Source organism: Fukomys damarensis, unplaced genomic scaffold, assembly GCF_012274545.1.
Source record: "Fukomys damarensis isolate Sample0158 unplaced genomic scaffold, DMR_v1.0_HiC HiC_scaffold_21, whole genome shotgun sequence".
NCBI classification, from domain to species: Eukaryota; Metazoa; Chordata; class Mammalia; order Rodentia; family Bathyergidae; genus Fukomys; species Fukomys damarensis.
Genome location: NW_022900933.1, coordinates 4,222,284 through 4,239,539, shown reverse-complemented (window position 1 = coordinate 4,239,539; position 17,256 = coordinate 4,222,284). Strand labels below are relative to the sequence as shown.

Sequence of the window (17,256 nt, the reverse complement as noted above, 5' to 3'; positions counted from 1 at the left end):
AATATATTAATATATATATTAGTACAAAACACAAGCCAACGAAATTCTGCAACATACAAAAAGGATGAGATTTTTATTCCAGAAATGCAAAGTAGGTTTAACAGCCAAAATTCAATCAACATACGACATCATGTTAATAGACTAAAAGACCAAAATCAGATCACCATTTCAAAAGACACTGAAAATGATTTAATAAAAATCTAATAACTTTTGGGCTAGGGATATAGCTCAGCAACACAGTGCCTGCCTGGGAAGCTCGAGGCCCTCAGTTTGATTCCTGGTACCACAAAAATAAAAGTCATCAAAATCTAGTAACTTTCACAGTAGAAGAACACTTGATAACTGAAGGGAAATTGCTCAACCAGATAAAGCACATCTATGAAAAATCTTTAGTTATCATATTTAAGGGTAAAAGAACGACAATACACTTCATGGGAAAAGACTGAATACTTTCTTCCTGAAATATCCACTTTCCTATGTTCTTTTCAACAATATAGTTGTAGTCATGGTACTTAATCAAAACCATTCTAAATTGTCAGGGAAGTTAAATTATGTCTATTTGCAAGTGATCTCATCTCATATGCAGGATATCTTAAGAGGCCACTGAAATTCATTAGAATAAAGAGTTGCAGTAAAGTTCAGGATATAAGATTAATATAAAAAATCAATTATATTCTATAGTATAGCACAAAGCCAAAGGATGAAATAAGACAATTCTATAATATCATGAAAAAGAATAAAAGACTTAGAAATTAATACATCAAAAGAAGTGTAAGATTTTTGCCTTGAGAAGTACAAAGCACTACTGAAATAAATTGAAGATCTAAATAAGAGGATCTTCATCTCATGGAATATGAACATTTCGTGTTCTTGGGTGGAAGAATTAATATTTTTAAGATGCCAGTATTCCTCAACTTGATCTAAAGCTTCAAGACATTTCCTGTCACAGTTCCAAAGGCCTTAGAATAAATTTTCAACCTGACAGTAATTGAGTAATACCTTGGTACTCCACTACTTTAAAATTTATCACATTTGGTACTTGATGTGTTTTGGCACAAAAATTTAGACCCAGTACTTATTATCTGCTTGGTACTTGACACACAAGCTAGAACCTGTCAGTATTGATAGCCTCCTGACAAGTATCCTTCCCAGCCAAAGCAATTTGGTATGTGTCATGTCTCCCAGAACCAATTACCCATAAGTACCAAGGTAGCACTATATGTATATGGCAATGCAAGGGTCTCAGGATCATCAAAACATTCTTGAAAAAGAAGGACAAGATTGGAGAACTCACACTTCTCAACTTCAAAAGCCACTGGGAAGCTACTATATTCAACCAAATCAGTGTGCAACTGTTATGAAAACAGACATACAGCTGAAAAGAAAAATACTCGAAGAATTCCAGAAATAAATCTTATTTTGATTTTTCACAAAGGTAGCAAGAAATGTCACTCGTGGTAGGACAGTCTTTCCAACAGAAGGACAACAGTATGTTCATATGCCAAAGAATAAATCTGGAACCCTACCTGACATTATATATGTTAATTCAGAGGAAATCATGGGTCTACATGCAGAGTTAAAACTACAAATCCCTTGAAGTAAACACAGTAAATCTTCATGATCTTTGAGGAAATAATGCTTCTAAAGACACCAGAAACAGAAGCAATAAAAGAAAAATAAACAATTAAAAAATTTTGTACTCCAAATGACATTTTCAAGGAAACAAAAAGACAAACTACAGAACAGGATAAAGCGTTTACATATTTTAAATATCTGTCAAGGGATTTGTGTCTAGAATTACAAACTCTAACAAGTTAACAATACAAACAGTCCAAATAAAAATGAACAAATGATTTCAATAGACATTTCTGCAAAAAAAACATATATAAATGGCCAGTGAATACACGAAAAGATGCATCACTAGCAATGAGAGAATGGTAAATCCAAATACAAGGTAGTAGTTCATATCTATCAGTATGGTTAGAATGACAAAGGTAGTATTAAGTGCTAAAGAAGAAGTGGAGGAACTGGAATCCTCATCGCACACAGTGCTAAGAGAAATATAAAATGCCACAGCCACTTTGGGAAACAGTTCTGCCATAACTCAAAGAGTTAAATACAGAAATACCCAAGGGAAATAAAAACATATGCACATCAATTTTTGCAACAATATTCTTAATAGTGAAAAGGGAAAACAACCTAAATGTCCATCATTTGAGTGAATCAACCAAGGATGGTATACCTACACAAAGGAATATTTTGAAAATAAAAAGGATTAAAAACTAATGCAAGCTACAACATGAATGAACCTCGTGAACACAGGAGTGAAAGAAACCGGATGCAAAAGACCACGTATTTAATTCCATTTAGGTAAAATGTCTAGAAGGGGCAAATCTATAGACACAGAAGGCAGGTAAGTGGCTGCTGGGCCTCGAATAGTTATGAGTGAGATGGAGAGTGGGAATGGTGGACAACCACAACATATGTGAAGTCTTTGGGGGGTGTTAAAGACATTCGTAGTTGTAGCAATGGCTACAAACTTGCAAATATCTACCACTGAAGATTACACTTATATAGGTGACTTTTGTGGTGTGTGACTAACTTCCAATCAAGCCATTAAAAATAAACTTACCAATAAGAGTTTCAGTCCTGTATTTAGGTTCCTGTTCCACCATAAGTCTGTACTGGAGATCAATAAATGAAGTGCTGATACAATGGCTGTCTCCAGTAAAGCATTTTCTGTATTCTGCCACACCTGTAGGATACAAGTGACCTACTTTTATCAAGTAGAATGTGATAATCTGAGCAAACAGCTAGAATTAAACAAAAATCAGAATCACACTTGGCAATTAGAAAATACTATTAAGTACACATTAGGATTACCATTCGAAAAGCTCTTGTGAATCCAATGGAGACAGACACAGAGTGGAGCCTCTGTAAGGAATTATCCAAGGAAAGAAACGCTATCATAGCAAAAGGTGACACTAAAAACAAAGAAAGACACAGCTTTACTTTAGGCAAAGTAACTTTTTCTACCATACTTTATCTTATTTTAGCAAACAGTTTATTAGTAATACACAAGACAAAGAATACGCAGGGTAAAGCCATATTTTTGAACACTTCAGAGAAACGGTTTGTAATACAAAGTTACTAGATTTTATTATCATACCCAGAGTGAGCAAAATCCATCTAATGACACCGGCCTTCAGAAGCTTTGCTTGCCTCTCTAGGAATACAGTCACAGCTCGCACATCCTTTGGATAGAAAGGGTTTCGGAAAATTCCCAAGATAAAGACGCTTTGGATTTCTCTAAGTATCCATAGTATTACAAGTAATAGCATCAAAATGTAGCCAACAACAGCCTGGGAACTGCTTTCCGAAGTCGGTGAGAATCCGGCGAAGTGATGCAGCAGACCAGTTTCTAAGAGAGCCACGACTAACACAATGACACGTAAGAGGAACTGTTTCCATGGAAAATGCCTTTCCGAAGCCCTGGGGGAAGTCTGAGCTTCCATTTCTGCCCTGTTTCTGGTCTTGCTGTGCTTGAAGACAAAACTTGTATCACTTAGGTTAAGACTCAGTAAGAAACCAAGTCCAGTCATGAAAAGAACCGCACCCACAGTGCTGGGAATAAAATACGACGTTACAGCTGTTCCAGCGGAAAAGATGAACATCACTAACAACCTGTAGAGGAAAGAAAAATTAAGTTTACTTGAAAAGAAAAGTGTCCTCTAAGAGGAAGTTACATATTACAAAGATATTTTTTAAATTACCGTAGGTGTGTTGACATAGATGAGCCTCCAAGGCCAAACTCTAAAACCTGCTCCATGGCCCATAAGAAAAGAGCATCAGGTGGGGGCAGAGTCCCAAGTGCCCACAGGAAGGGTAAAAATACAAACAGGATGTGCAAAACCTGATTCATATGCTGGAGAACTGGTGTTACTTTGATAAGCCTACAAGTGAAAAAATGACATTTAAATCATACAAAATAATATAAAGAGGGCCTTTCCAAGAAAGAATGAAACAAAACCACAAATGCCCTCAAAATAAAGAACACTTAAAGTTCTAGTCCTGCTTTGTAAACATCATATACATATTGTGACCACTGTCCCTCCCCTAAACCAGCGACCATCTCTTCTCAATTGTGAACAAGTGTAGCATTTAGAGAAAGAAAATGCAGATTCTGAAAAGCAAAGAAGAAGAAATAATTAAAAGGAACTGATGAATAGTAACAAAATGGAATACAGGTACGTATAAAACTAAACAACTGAGGCCAGAGCAAATCTAATCTCATTGGCTGAGATCTACCAATGATTCTGTAGAACTTAGAACTTTATATTTAAGACTGTAAGTCACTGTGGAAAAGCCAAGCCTCAGGAACATTCATATTTTAGTAGTTTGCACAGCAGAAGGCTCCCTTCTTCCTCTCTCTTACACTGTTCTGCTCTGACTTAGCATCTGAAGTCAGCACACTTAATATCTGCAGGTGGCAATTCAGGTTATGACTGAATCTCTGTGTATTATCCTGGAAATGTAACTAGCATCTATTCTATGTTGTACCAGCAACATCATGGTCTGAGAACACGAAGTTGTATAACAAAATTTCTTCACAAAGTAGGAGCTGCCTCTCCCTTAAGTGGAAAAACTGATACTTGATATAGTACTTGTAATTAAATATGACATTATTAAATTGAATACTAATTCAGTAAACATTGCAAGCATAGTAAAATAAACATCATGAACAATTTACAAATTTTTTAGACTACAGCTAAGCAACACTACATCCTGAGACCAACAAGGTCAAAATACATATGGACAACTAAACACTTTCAAAAGACAAGGCTAAAGTTCTAAAATTATAGCCCAACTGTACTGTACTTTACTAGCTGGGCTTCTATGTAGGAATCAAGTCAAGGACAAAAAACTTGTGCAATGTTAACCCACTTAAGTGCATGATCACAGCCCAGAAGGAAAAAGGATAGCACCTATCTGCATAAGAAAGATATAAAGCTCACAGAGATGCCAGGACTGTGCCAGCTAGTTCACCGCTTCATACTGTAGGTAGGACCTTCAAATTGCTATACGAAGACAATTAACAGAATATAAGGTTAACAACGTAATGAGAAAGAAGAGGACATACCATTATTCCAGTAAAGAAATACTTAAGAAAAAGAAAATCAGGTCAAGGAAGGTCAAGAAAAATATGAAGATTGCTAGTTTTGTTTTGTTTTGAAGACAACACTCCTCTTGCAAACAAACTCAAGGAAAGGATGCTGTGTATGAAGAGAATGTGTACTCTGAAAATTAATCTCATCAAAATTTGAGCCTCTTTTTGGGCCAGGGATTTAGCTCAGTGGTTTGGTGGCCTGCCTTGCAAGCGCAAAGACCTGAGTTCAATCCCCGGTACCCAAAAAAAAAAATTGAGCCTCTTTTAAATCTTTTTTGTTTTTAAATATAAGCAGGACAATACAAAGACATGATAAATAATATTCTCTTGTATATATGACTCAGACCCAAATAGATGATTATTGCTGTTTTTAATGGAAATACATTTAAATCTAAGGTTTCTGGAAATGTAACAGAAAAATTTTAGAGTAATAAAGTGTCTGCTGTTTAGAAAAAAATTGTTTGAACAAAACAACTATAAAAATGTTGCACACTGAGATGCAATGCCACGAAGATGTTCCGTACAGAGGCTAAGAGGATGTAAATGTATATTATTCATTCTGTCTCGAGCCTAGCACACAGATCTTGTATTTGTCTTTGACAACAATGCACTAGGTCATTCACACTGTTAACGGACAACTGTACGGTGGGGAATAAAGGATAAAGAGGGCCAGGGATTTAGCTCAGTGGTGCCACCACCTGCCTCACAATCACAAGGTCCTCCAAAAAAGAATAAAGGAAGAGAAAAAGTACTAAATGATGGGTACATCTCTTCAGCTTTCACGTCCTCTGAAATAAAACTCAGAAGTAACCTGATACTTCTCACAACTGTCCAGATTTGAAAAGTATATGAATTCCATACTTTTGACTGTATTACCATACCTACTGTGTAAAGAGCATCTCAATTCTTTAGTATTTTATTATTTATAAGGTGAATTATTCTTAAAAAGGAATGAGAGGTAATTTTCTTCCATAAGCCCGTCACTTCTTCCTCAACAACAGAAGTGGTCAGAGCCTTTCACTTTGATGTTAGTCATAGGGAAAAAAAGTCTGCATTTATCAAAGTTTTTTTTGTTCGTTTGTTTTTGGTATTGGGAATTGAACTCGGCTTCACACCTATCAGGCAAGTGCTGTGCTGCTGCGTCATATTCCCAGCTATTACACTTTTGAACATTAAAATAACATTAAATCCAGGATGAACTCAGTAAGAAACCTATGCAATTACATTAAGAAATGAATAATGCAGAAAGTCAAGGAATCCAAATTAACTGTCTGATCTTTTAAATAAAATTAAAGCATTCAGAACATCATTTTAGATGCAAAAATATACTACAGCAGATATATAATTTCTCATTTCAAATTAGTAACTCAAGAATCTGTACTCTGAAAATACATCTTATAAAAATTTAAATATTTAAAAAATCATATTTATACATACACCTAAACATAATTTTACTACTACCTTTTCCAAGTTAAGCCTTTAATTATAATGTAGTTATTAAATCATGGTTAATTAAAGCAACTGTAGACACATTTTTTATGAACAGTCCCCTTACATATTTGATTATGTGAAGAACTACATGGTTCCTATATCATCCCCTGGCCCACAAATGTGGTACAAGTAGAAGAGATTAGGATTTAAGAAACAGTGAACACATACTCCAGAAGAGATCAGCTTCTGTATACAAAACAAATATTTTAACATGTCTCGTCTTAGCTTGTGCTGCCATAACAAAATATGGTACACTGGGTGGTTTAAACAACAAAAACCTATTTCTCACAATTCTGGAAGCTGGAAGCTCAGGATGAGGGTACCAGCATGGTCAGTGTCTAGAAGGACCCTCTTAGTTTACACACGGCTGCCTTGTTGCACAGTTTTCACATGGCAGAGAGAGAGATCAAGCTCTCATGGGTATTTTCTCACAAGGGAACTAATGCCATCACACCAGGATCCCACTTTCATGACCTAATCACCTCTAAAAGGTCCTTTCTTTGTGGCTCCTACAGAAGTTGGGAGGACACAATTCAGTCTATGGCATTTTGTTGTTGCCCTGCCCCAAACTCCAAGGTTCTTCACAGATTCTAGCATTAACTCTAAAGTCATCTAAATATCACCTAAGTCAGATAGGGGTGAGACTCACAGTCCATCCAGAGGCAAAAATCCTCTCCAGTTGTGAATCTGTAAAACTAGGCAAATACTGTACTCTACTTCCAAAATATAGTACAGTGATGGGGCAGGAACAGGAGAAACATTCCCTGTAAAAGGGACATATAGGAAAAAAGAGATGGATCCAAAAAGTTCAAAACCTAGCAAAAAAAAAAATGCATATGCTCTTAAGGCTTAGAAATAATGCTTTTTGCTTATGTACTCTGTCCTCTAGGTGCCTGGAATGGAACTGCCCATCCTACAGCTCTAGAGTTACCCCCATAGCTCTAGGCAGTGGTTCTACCCCTGAAGGTTTAGGTAGAGGTCATGAGACCGACTGAAACTGAGGTGGTGGCCCAGATGACCTTTCACATCACCTTGAGCATCATTTAGAGATGGATCAAAAGTTCAAAACCTAGCAAAAAAAAATGCATATGCTCTTAAGGCTTAGAAATAATACTTTTTGCTTATGTACTCTGTCCTCTAGGTCCCTGGAATGGAACTGCCCACCCTACAGCTCTAGAGTTACCCCCATAGCTCTAGGCAGTGGTTCTACCCCTGAAGGTTTAGGTAGAGGTCATGAGACCGACTGAAACTGAGGTGGTGGCCCAGATGACCTTCCACATCACCTTGAGCATCATTTTTATTGAAGCTTTGCCTTCAAATCTATCATCCTGTCCTGTCAATTCCAAGAAGCTCAACAGTCTTCCTTCTTTTTATCATATCTCCAACCCTTCCATTTCAACTTGGCAGTGTGTCCACTCACATAGTCTCTTAAGTACTGTAAGTAAGCAACAGGCCAGAACACTCTAGGTGTTCTCATTAGAATATTCTTTCTTATGTTTGTTTTATAATGTGGATAGGTTAGGAATTTTGCAAATTTTCAAGTTCCAGTTGCTTTTTTTTCTTTTTACACTTCTTCATCTCTCCCCTTTTGCATTTAGGGATCAAGCTGTTCCATCAATAGTTTGCTTCAAATTTTCCTTAAATATTCAATTTCATCACCTTAAGTTCAATCTGCTACAAAACACTGGAAAACAGTTTAGCCAAGTTCTTTATCACTTTCTTCCAGTAGCTAGTAATTTGTTCTTCAGTTCCATCTGAGATCTCATCGGAATTAGCTGTACCATTGCTTTTTGTAGCATGTATGCCCCAACCCTTTCACCTCTACCTATTACCTAGTCACGAAGCCACCTCCACATTTTCAGGCATTTGTCGCAGTGTCCCATTTCTCTGCATTAAATCTTAGCTTGGGCTGACAAAACAAAACACCATAAACTGGGTGACTCATTTTCTCATACTTCTGGAGACTGAAAGTCCAAGGTCAGACTGCCAGTATGGTCAGGTTTTGGTGAGGGCCCTCTTCTGGGTTTACAGGTGGCTGCCTTCTTGCTGTGTCTTCACATGGTGGAAAGCGAGAGACCACATTCTCCTGTTCCTCTTATAAGGAAGGGCACAAATCCCTACCAACTACGGCCCCACCTTCAAGACCTAGTTATCTCCCAAAGGATCCATCTACAAGTAACATCACATTAGGGCCTAGGGATTCAACAGAAGAATCTGGCAATGGGGACGGAGAAGCACAAGCATTCAGTTCATAACATGCCTATACATTTCTACCTGGACACTAACCTGGGAAACAGAAAGCTGCGATCTATAGAAACAGAGAAAAAAAAGTGAGATGTAGAAAAGCATACAAAATTTCTTATGAAACAGTTTGGATAATTATGCTTATAAGTATCTTTTGAAAGATTTTCTATTTTTTCTTCTATAACTACTTTAAAAATCAACATTTCCAGGCCAGGGATTTAGTTCAGTGGCTCTGCCACCTGCTTTGCAAGCACAAGGTCCCAAGTTCGATCCTGGTACCCCCCCACAAAAAAAAGGTGATTTCTGATATTGTTATGGTAACAGCGAATATTAATTTTTACACTTTTATTCATCTTAATTCACTCAATCTGTATGTAACATATAAATTTTAAAGTATTTCCATTCATCCAGAAAAGAAAGTTCTATTTCTTCTCACAGGGTTAGCCAGGTTATTGTACAGATTTTCAAAACTCATTATTTAAAGTATTACATAGATTGAAAAATTGCTCATTTATCCTAAAAAGGGAAATATTTTTTACTCTTCAATAATATTTACTGCTTTAAGTATGAATATATCAGAGATCAGTCCTAAAAGATGAATCATCAAAATAACCTATCATCCAATGACTTATTTCATGATTTTTAAGCCACAAATTCATTTGTTTTAAAAACACTAAGGAGAGTTCTTACTAGACACACTTATAAACAAAGATAGTTATGAAGAATGTGGTAGGTTCTTTTTTACCTGTGTGCAAGGTCCACAGAAACAAAGAAAATAATATAAAGAGGTCTCATGAGAGGAGTGATTTCATAAGTATCCTGGGTTTGGAAAGTTGCAGTCTCTGTAGGTGTGTTTATAATTAATGAATATTCTCCTATACAGAGAGTTATCCATCCAAAGATAAACAGTGCAGCAGTGCCTCCTGTACAGCCATACAGCAAGGTGATTCTACTTGGGAGCAGATACCATGTTCCAAGACCACACAGCAATCCAGCAAGAACAGAATGAAAAACTGTATTGGCTATATATTTCTTGCCTGGAATTAGAAATTTGACAGTCTCAGCACCCACACAACTTGTGAACTCATGCTCATCTTCTTCTGCTAAGATATCTGTCGTAAATATTCTTTGCACTGTCACTGATTTGGTTTTAGCCTTTGCACTCGTGAACTGGATGACGAGTGCAGCAACAAGCATCAGTCCGCCTGAAAGCACTGCTGCATAATGGTCTTCTAGAATGTCTAGTTGGTACAAAAGTGTTCCTATTCCACCGAAAACCCATGGCATCAGAAAAAGGATAATCTGATTCACATAGATGTAAGGAGGGGCACAATAGCCTAATTTGAGTCGAGGGCCTCCAAGAATAGTTTGTGGAAGGCGCTTCAGAAAGAAGTCCTGTTTGTAATCATTCAGCAGAGGCAAATCTGGACTCATCCTTCTCCCTGGAGTATTCTGACAGTCACATCCTCTTCTGTAACCAGTCGTCTCTGAGAGAAGGGAAAAGAAGTCACTATTTGAAAATATCACACTTGGACTTGGAATAAAAAAAAACCTGCATTTCTATTATATCTCCTTAGTTCTTTAAGAACAGGATTTCTAACTATTTCTATGGCTAACACATACTCAGCGCTAAGTTGCTGATTTTTTAAAAATCAAAATAAATTTGCAAAATTGTTTTTAAAATTATATTATTTATTAATTTACTTATAACTCCATACTTGAAATTAATCTTAACTCATAATTTTAGATTGTGAGGCCAATGTTCAAAAAGTCAGTATTACTCTCAATTGAAATCTGCCATATAATGGTACATAAAATCCTAATGAGATAATTGACAGTGTGAATAGGAAGAAAAGGGCTAAAGGTGTAGGGAAAGTGGGAAGGGTAGGGGAAAGTTAATTTACTTATAACTCCATACTTGAAATTAATCTTAACTCATAATTTTAGATTGTGAGGCCAATGTTCAAAAAGTCAGTATTACTCTCAATTGAAATCTGCCATATAATGGTACATAAAATCCTAATGAGATAATTGACAGTGTGAATAGGAAGAAAAGGGCTAAAGGTGTAGGGAAAGTGGGAAGGGTAGGGGAAAGGTAATAAGGGAAAAGAAAAAAAAAATGAGAAAATGAAAAAATGGAAATAAAGTGTTTGTAAATGGGGAAGGGAGGAGGGGGTGAAGGGAGGGCAGGGACAAGGGGAAAAAATGAGAACCAAGACCTGTCATGTAGAGGTACAAGATTTCAATGATAAATGTAACTGTATTGTATACGTAAAATGTACCAATAAACTCAATGAGAAAGAGGGAAAAAAAAGAAATCTGCCATAGAAAACAATATCCTGTGGCATATGAGAATTATGTGAAATTCAAATTTTAATGTCCACCAATAAAGTTTTATTGAAACACACACACAATCTGCCAGCATTTTGGACATTTCTCAGTTGAGTTTTTATTGTCTGACTTTTTTTATAAGGGTCAGTAAATGTTTCCTCCAAATGTTCTCAGAGTAAATATGTTAAGCTTTGTTATAATGATCCCATCTTGCTGCTATAGCACAATAGTGGCCACAGACCATACAATATGAAAATTAACATGATGGTTATATTTCAATACAACCTTATAATATTTATCCAAATAGGATATAAGCCAGATTTAGCTTGAGGGCCATCATTTGCCAATCCCTGCACTATAAAAGAGGAATATTACTTATAATTCCTTTGAGTTGAAATGGAAATAAAAGTGGAAAAACAGAAATACTAAGTGTTATCCATATCACTTAATAGTTAATTTAGGATTTTCCAACAATTTAAAAATTAAATGCAGCTAATATAAGTAGCATTTCAATAAAAATTCATATAACCATTTATAGATCAATGAGTAGTAAGAAGAACAATCAACTGAAACTTAGAAGATTTTAGGTGTCAGAGTAAATGCTTATTTTTATTAACTGTGTTACCACTGAAAATAACTTCATTTCAATTTTTAGCCTTTCAGTTGGCAGTTTCCAGAATCTACCAGAACTGGGGAAGAACGCACAGGACCTATATATCCCACAGGGTAGATTATCTTCATTTAAGGACCACAAAAATCTCAGTAATCAAATAAAACAGTTCTCTTTAAGAACGAAGTGAAAGCAGACTATGAAATTAGAAGAGAAGCTTCAGAAACACAAGGGGAAACTGGGATGGTGAGAGAAGTGATTTCAACAGGATTTTAAAAAAGGAAAAAGGCTAAAGGATTCAAATTCACTTGTACAAAGAATACCTCATCAAAGCTGTCTACGATCAAAGAAGTTTGAGAAACTGTACACTAGACAGTCATCTTCAAAAATCACAACAGTTATAAGCAAATCAATGACTTTGAGACCTCTTTGAAATTAAAAAACATGACCACAATCCAGTTTAAAATGTATTATTTGAGTTTTTAAAGCTTATTTGACCATGGGCCCCATTTTTGTCATGATATATAATAGCAGAGCATATAAACTAGTGATTCATGTAAGCTATTTTGAGAAATATTGGACTGGATTTTAGTCAAGATCGTAAATAAATAGGTAAGACAGAAGTGAGAGGGTATTCCAGTCAAGGAGAAATGTCATGTGCAGGGACAAGATAAGGGGAATCTGACAGGTACTAAGTACATCAGACTTAAAAAATAACTTAAAGTGTATTTTTTCTAATATCTTAAGGATATTAAGAAAAATGAGGACCAATTTTTTTAGCAATTCAGTTTTACAACAAAGACAAAAGTAATAAAGCTCTATCATCTGAATTTTAATTATAGATCTTGGAATATTTTAAAGTCTTTAATATTTTCTTTGCATGAAACAACCAATATAGGGAAATCTTTCAAATGCTAAATTGGATTACTTGCAAAGAAAATAAAATCAGAATAACTAAACTTACTCTCTGAGGTGAAAATTTGGCATATGCTGGTGCGAGGGTGGAATTCCTGAATGTGTTCACAGGGCTTCTACCTCTAGCGTGTCAAAGGAAAAACAGCTCTAAGACTTAGGAAACAAAAGCTGTGAAAAGACAGCTCGAGGGTGAAAGATGGTACCGCTACACTGACTTAAACCATATGCTTTCTTCAGATGCTACTCTGAAAATAGGCCAACAGAACAGATACAGAAATGCTGCTTTATTTAGGATTTGAAAATGAGTCATGCTTCTTCTGTATTATTCACGGGGTAAGAAACAAGAGATTGAATTGCTGATCTAGTGGGAGGGAATTCTTAAGATATTAAAACTTCAACTCAGAAGTCGTGTAACAAACTAAAAATCCCTTTTAAAAAAGAGAACAAAAAGTGACAGGTTTTAAAAAGTATTATTCTAAATCAATAGTTCTCTAGGTTCAGCAACAATAAATGAATAAGTTTCTAGAAACAAGTTTTAGCAATTGTCTCATTTTTGTTCAATAAAGTTAATTTTCTAAGAAAATCTGTATTATTCTATGGATACAATCCATGCTCCGAGAAAATTTCAAAGGAAATATACTAAAGTTTTACCTTTGCAAGCATCACTGAATTTACTAATTTTGAACACAAAAAAATTCAGAAAAGAAAAAATTAGCTTATACCTCAGTACTGAAAATGCACATGAAACCATTCTTATTTTTTAGTGCCAGAGCAGTTCTAAAAAGTGTGCTTTTTTTTATAATAGCAAAGTGCAAGCTGTTGAGGGTACCAGAAGCAATCCACAGACAAGAATGACCAATACAATTCTGAAAAGACTCTACGGGATCTCTTAACTGAAGGCCATGTTGTGGACCAAAAGCAAAATTCTTAAAGAGCTTTTTAAAAGGCATTTGATGTTTAAATATAAAAAATGTTATTTCATGTTTTGGTTTACAAACTGTGTGGTAAGCATCTTGTCCACCCACTAAAGCAAAGAAAATCCACCCAAGCACCTAGAAATAAATTTTTAAAAGGAACAAGCACATCATGTCTTTTATAGATCTACAAACTGGTATTTATTAATATTCAAGGATTGGGGGGGTCTTTACAGGTTTTGTAAGGCCATAGGAATTGGTCTGTAGAGAAAACTACAGGAGGAGAAGAGAGACTGGGGAGGGGGTGCAAAGGAACTCTTGCGGGTACTGCCAGTGCCTCCCAAGTGGGAGAGCAGAGCGTTTAGTTGGTTCTGCACTTCACCTTTCCCAAGGTACAACTCCAGAGTATAAAATAACAGCATTCAATTACTCACGGACAACTTGTAAACACTGCTGTTCCTATTCCAGGCCACTCACACCTTAGACATCCACTATAAATTAATTTGACTGAAAAGCTTTTCTTATCACAATCAAGTATGTGAGTGAAGTTTGCTACTCATGTGAATTACTAGAAATAATTTTTTTTTAAATTCATTATGAGAATGAATGACATTAACTGACTTAACCAAGATACAAATGTCAGTTAGTGGCAGACTGAGTTTTTAAGTCATACCAACACAGTGCCTAATAAAATTACTTTTATTTTAAGGTTAGAAAGGGTTCTTCAAGGAAATGTAGATCTGAGAGCAATCTACAAAGTGTCGAAATGGGAAGCTTCTGATAGCAGTATAGGGACGCTGGCACTAGTGCTTTTTGATAAGACAGATAGGAAAAACCAAACAATCTTCACTGTCAAGAAAATTAAAGCAATGTATATAGCATGGGACAAAGCTTTTGCAATTCATAGATTAGAGACATATATCTAGAATATATTAAAAGTCCTCATAATCCATGAACAAAACTCAGACTTGTCATGTAAAGGTATAAGATCCCAATAATGAATGTAACTGTACTGCATACCTAAAATGTACCAATAAACTCGATTTTTAAAAAATGGGATCTGAAATGGCAAAGGATCAAAATGGGCAAAGGATCTGAAGATATGTAAGTAGCCAATAAGCCTAAGGAATGAAACTCAGCATCAATTTTCATTAGGGAAAAAGAAATCAAAATCACAGTGAGACACCATTTCCAATCTGCAACAGGTTAAAACAAAAAAGACAGACAATAACAAGGATTGCTAAGGTTATGAAGGAATTGAAAATTTTCAAACAAATCTGGTGAAAACACAAAATCCTACAGCCACTTTGGGAAAAGTCTGGAAGTTCCCCAGAAGGATAAACACACAGTTACAAATGACACAGCAATTATACTCTCAGGCATTTTGCTGAAGAAAAATGGAATGCTGTCTACACAAAAATTTATTCAGGAACATTGATAGCATATGTTATTAAAAGCCCCAAAATGAGAATGATTCAAGAGTCCACCAATGGTTGGATGGATAAATAAAACTGGGCACTGCCAGACAAGAGGATTATTAGATTATCAACAGGAACGAAGTACTCCATACACACTACAACATGGATTAACCTTAAAAACATGCCAAGTGAAAGACACCAATTTATTCAGGAACATTGATAGCATATGTTATTAAAAGCCCCAAAATGAGAATGATTCAAGAGTCCACCAATGGTTGGATGGATAAATAAAACTGGGCACTGCCAGACAAGAGGATTATTAGATTATCAACAGGAACGAAGTACTCCATACACACTACAACATGGATTAACCTTAAAAACATGCCAAGTGAAAGACACCAATCACAAAAGCACCAGGCATTTTGCTGAAGAAAAATGGAATGCTGTCTACACAAAAATTTATTCAGGAACATTAATAGCATATGTTATTAAAAGCCCCAAAATGAGAATGATTCAAGAGTCCACCAATGGTTGGATGGATAAATAAAACTGGGCACAGCCAGACAAGAGGATTATTAGATTATCAACAGGAACAAAGTACTCCATACACACTACAACATGGATTAACCTTAAAAACATGCCAAGTGAAAGACACCAATCACAAAAGCCCAAGTATTTGCTAGGCATGGTGGCACACACCTATAGTCCCAGCACTTGGGAGGCTGAGGCAGGAAGGTCACTGGGAATTTGAATGTGCTACACTGTGAATGCAAGGACACCCTGAACTACACAGTAAGCTCTTGTCTCAGAACAACCAAAAAAGGGCTGAGGATATAGCTCAACAGCACAGTTCCTGCCTGAGGTCCTGAGTTCAATCCCTGGTACCAAAAACAAAACAAATCCCCCAAAACAACAACAACAAACAAACAAAGGCCATATATTTTAAGATTCCATTTCTATGAAATCCAGAGTAAGCAAATTTTGAGATTAAAAAATAGATTAGTGGTTGTCCAGGCTGCTGGAGGTAAGGATGGGGTGGGGTAGGGAGGCAGTGCTAAAAGGTGCAATGTTCTAAAAGTGATTGTAGTAATGACTGCACAATTCTGTGAATATAGTAAGAGCGATGAACTGTATATTTTAAATGGGTGAGTTGCTTGGATGTGAATTATGTCTGAAATAAAGCTCTTATTAAAAAGAAAAAAAAAGGCACCCCACCTGGAATTTTCTACAGAAGTTAATCGCAGCGTTTGAGTATTAAATGCAGAGGTAGAAAACAGTTAAATTACTAACCTAGCAATATCTAAACTGGATGCTATGAAAAAAGTCGTGGGATTTGATGTGGGTGGCGGTGGATATCGGGTACGAAGGATGGCCTCTGCCCTAGTCGCAGAAACAATTTATTTAAACAAATGACCGAGTACTGAAAAATGAATAAAGCCATGGAAAATGATGGGTACAGAGCACATACTCCCGAGGCCTGACGGACGACTTTGGACGAGGGTAGACTTCACCGCAGTAAGTTCTGGTCCTTTACTGACAGGGAAGTACTTGTAAAGAAACGGCACGATGAGTGGGGCAAGTGCTCATTTCTCAGAGGTCACAAGTTGGCAGATTTGGGACAAAGGGGTAAGTTTAGCTGGAGATAAGGCATGAAGGAGTGCAGCGCCATGTAAGGGAAGTGGTTGGCAGACTTTATTAGGGTAACACGGTATCCTTCCATCAAGTTTGGTTAAAAAGCCACTTTCTATTTCCTACCGCTCTCTTAGAAGCGAAATGCTACAACTCAATGGGCTAAAAAGGTCTTCCCTAGTAAAAACCACACTGGATTACTACTTCTAACAAGTGGGTTCATTTTACTTCTTAAAAAACGTGTGGTGCAACTAAGGCTTTACGAAAGAAGAAAAATATTTTTCTTGCAGCAACAAAAGCCTGAAAGGACAACGGAGCTGTGCAAAGGATCGGAAACTGAGGCAGAGAAGAATTCCCCAGGTGGGTGTCGGGATCGAACATACCTCGAGTCACCCGAGGGAGGAGACGACGCGAAGGCACCTCAGGGGCTGCATTTCTGCGGATAAACCGAGTTGGGCGCTCCCGCCTAGACGCTGCCGCAGGCCCGACGCGGCGGTGCGCTAGCGGTGGGGACCCCAGAACCAGCTCCCCGCGCCG

General features: G+C 36.6%; 1 protein-coding gene across 1 annotated transcript in view; it reads right to left on the bottom strand.

The window, feature by feature from the left end:
• Pcnx4 (pecanex 4) overlaps positions 1 to 17,250 on the bottom strand; it is a 39,094-nt gene extending 21,844 nt beyond the window's left edge. The window contains exons 1-6 of the mRNA XM_010605906.3: positions 17,103 to 17,250; positions 9,648 to 10,389; positions 3,774 to 3,953; positions 3,170 to 3,684; positions 2,884 to 2,984; positions 2,633 to 2,755 (exon numbers count right to left, since the gene is read on the bottom strand). Of these exons, the coding sequence (XP_010604208.1) occupies positions 2,633 to 2,755; positions 2,884 to 2,984; positions 3,170 to 3,684; positions 3,774 to 3,953; positions 9,648 to 10,336 (1,608 nt within the window). The 5' untranslated portion in view covers positions 10,337 to 10,389; positions 17,103 to 17,250. The remainder of the gene's footprint in view (positions 1 to 2,632; positions 2,756 to 2,883; positions 2,985 to 3,169; positions 3,685 to 3,773; positions 3,954 to 9,647; positions 10,390 to 17,102) is intronic.
• Between the last annotated feature and the right edge of the window lie 6 nt (positions 17,251 to 17,256).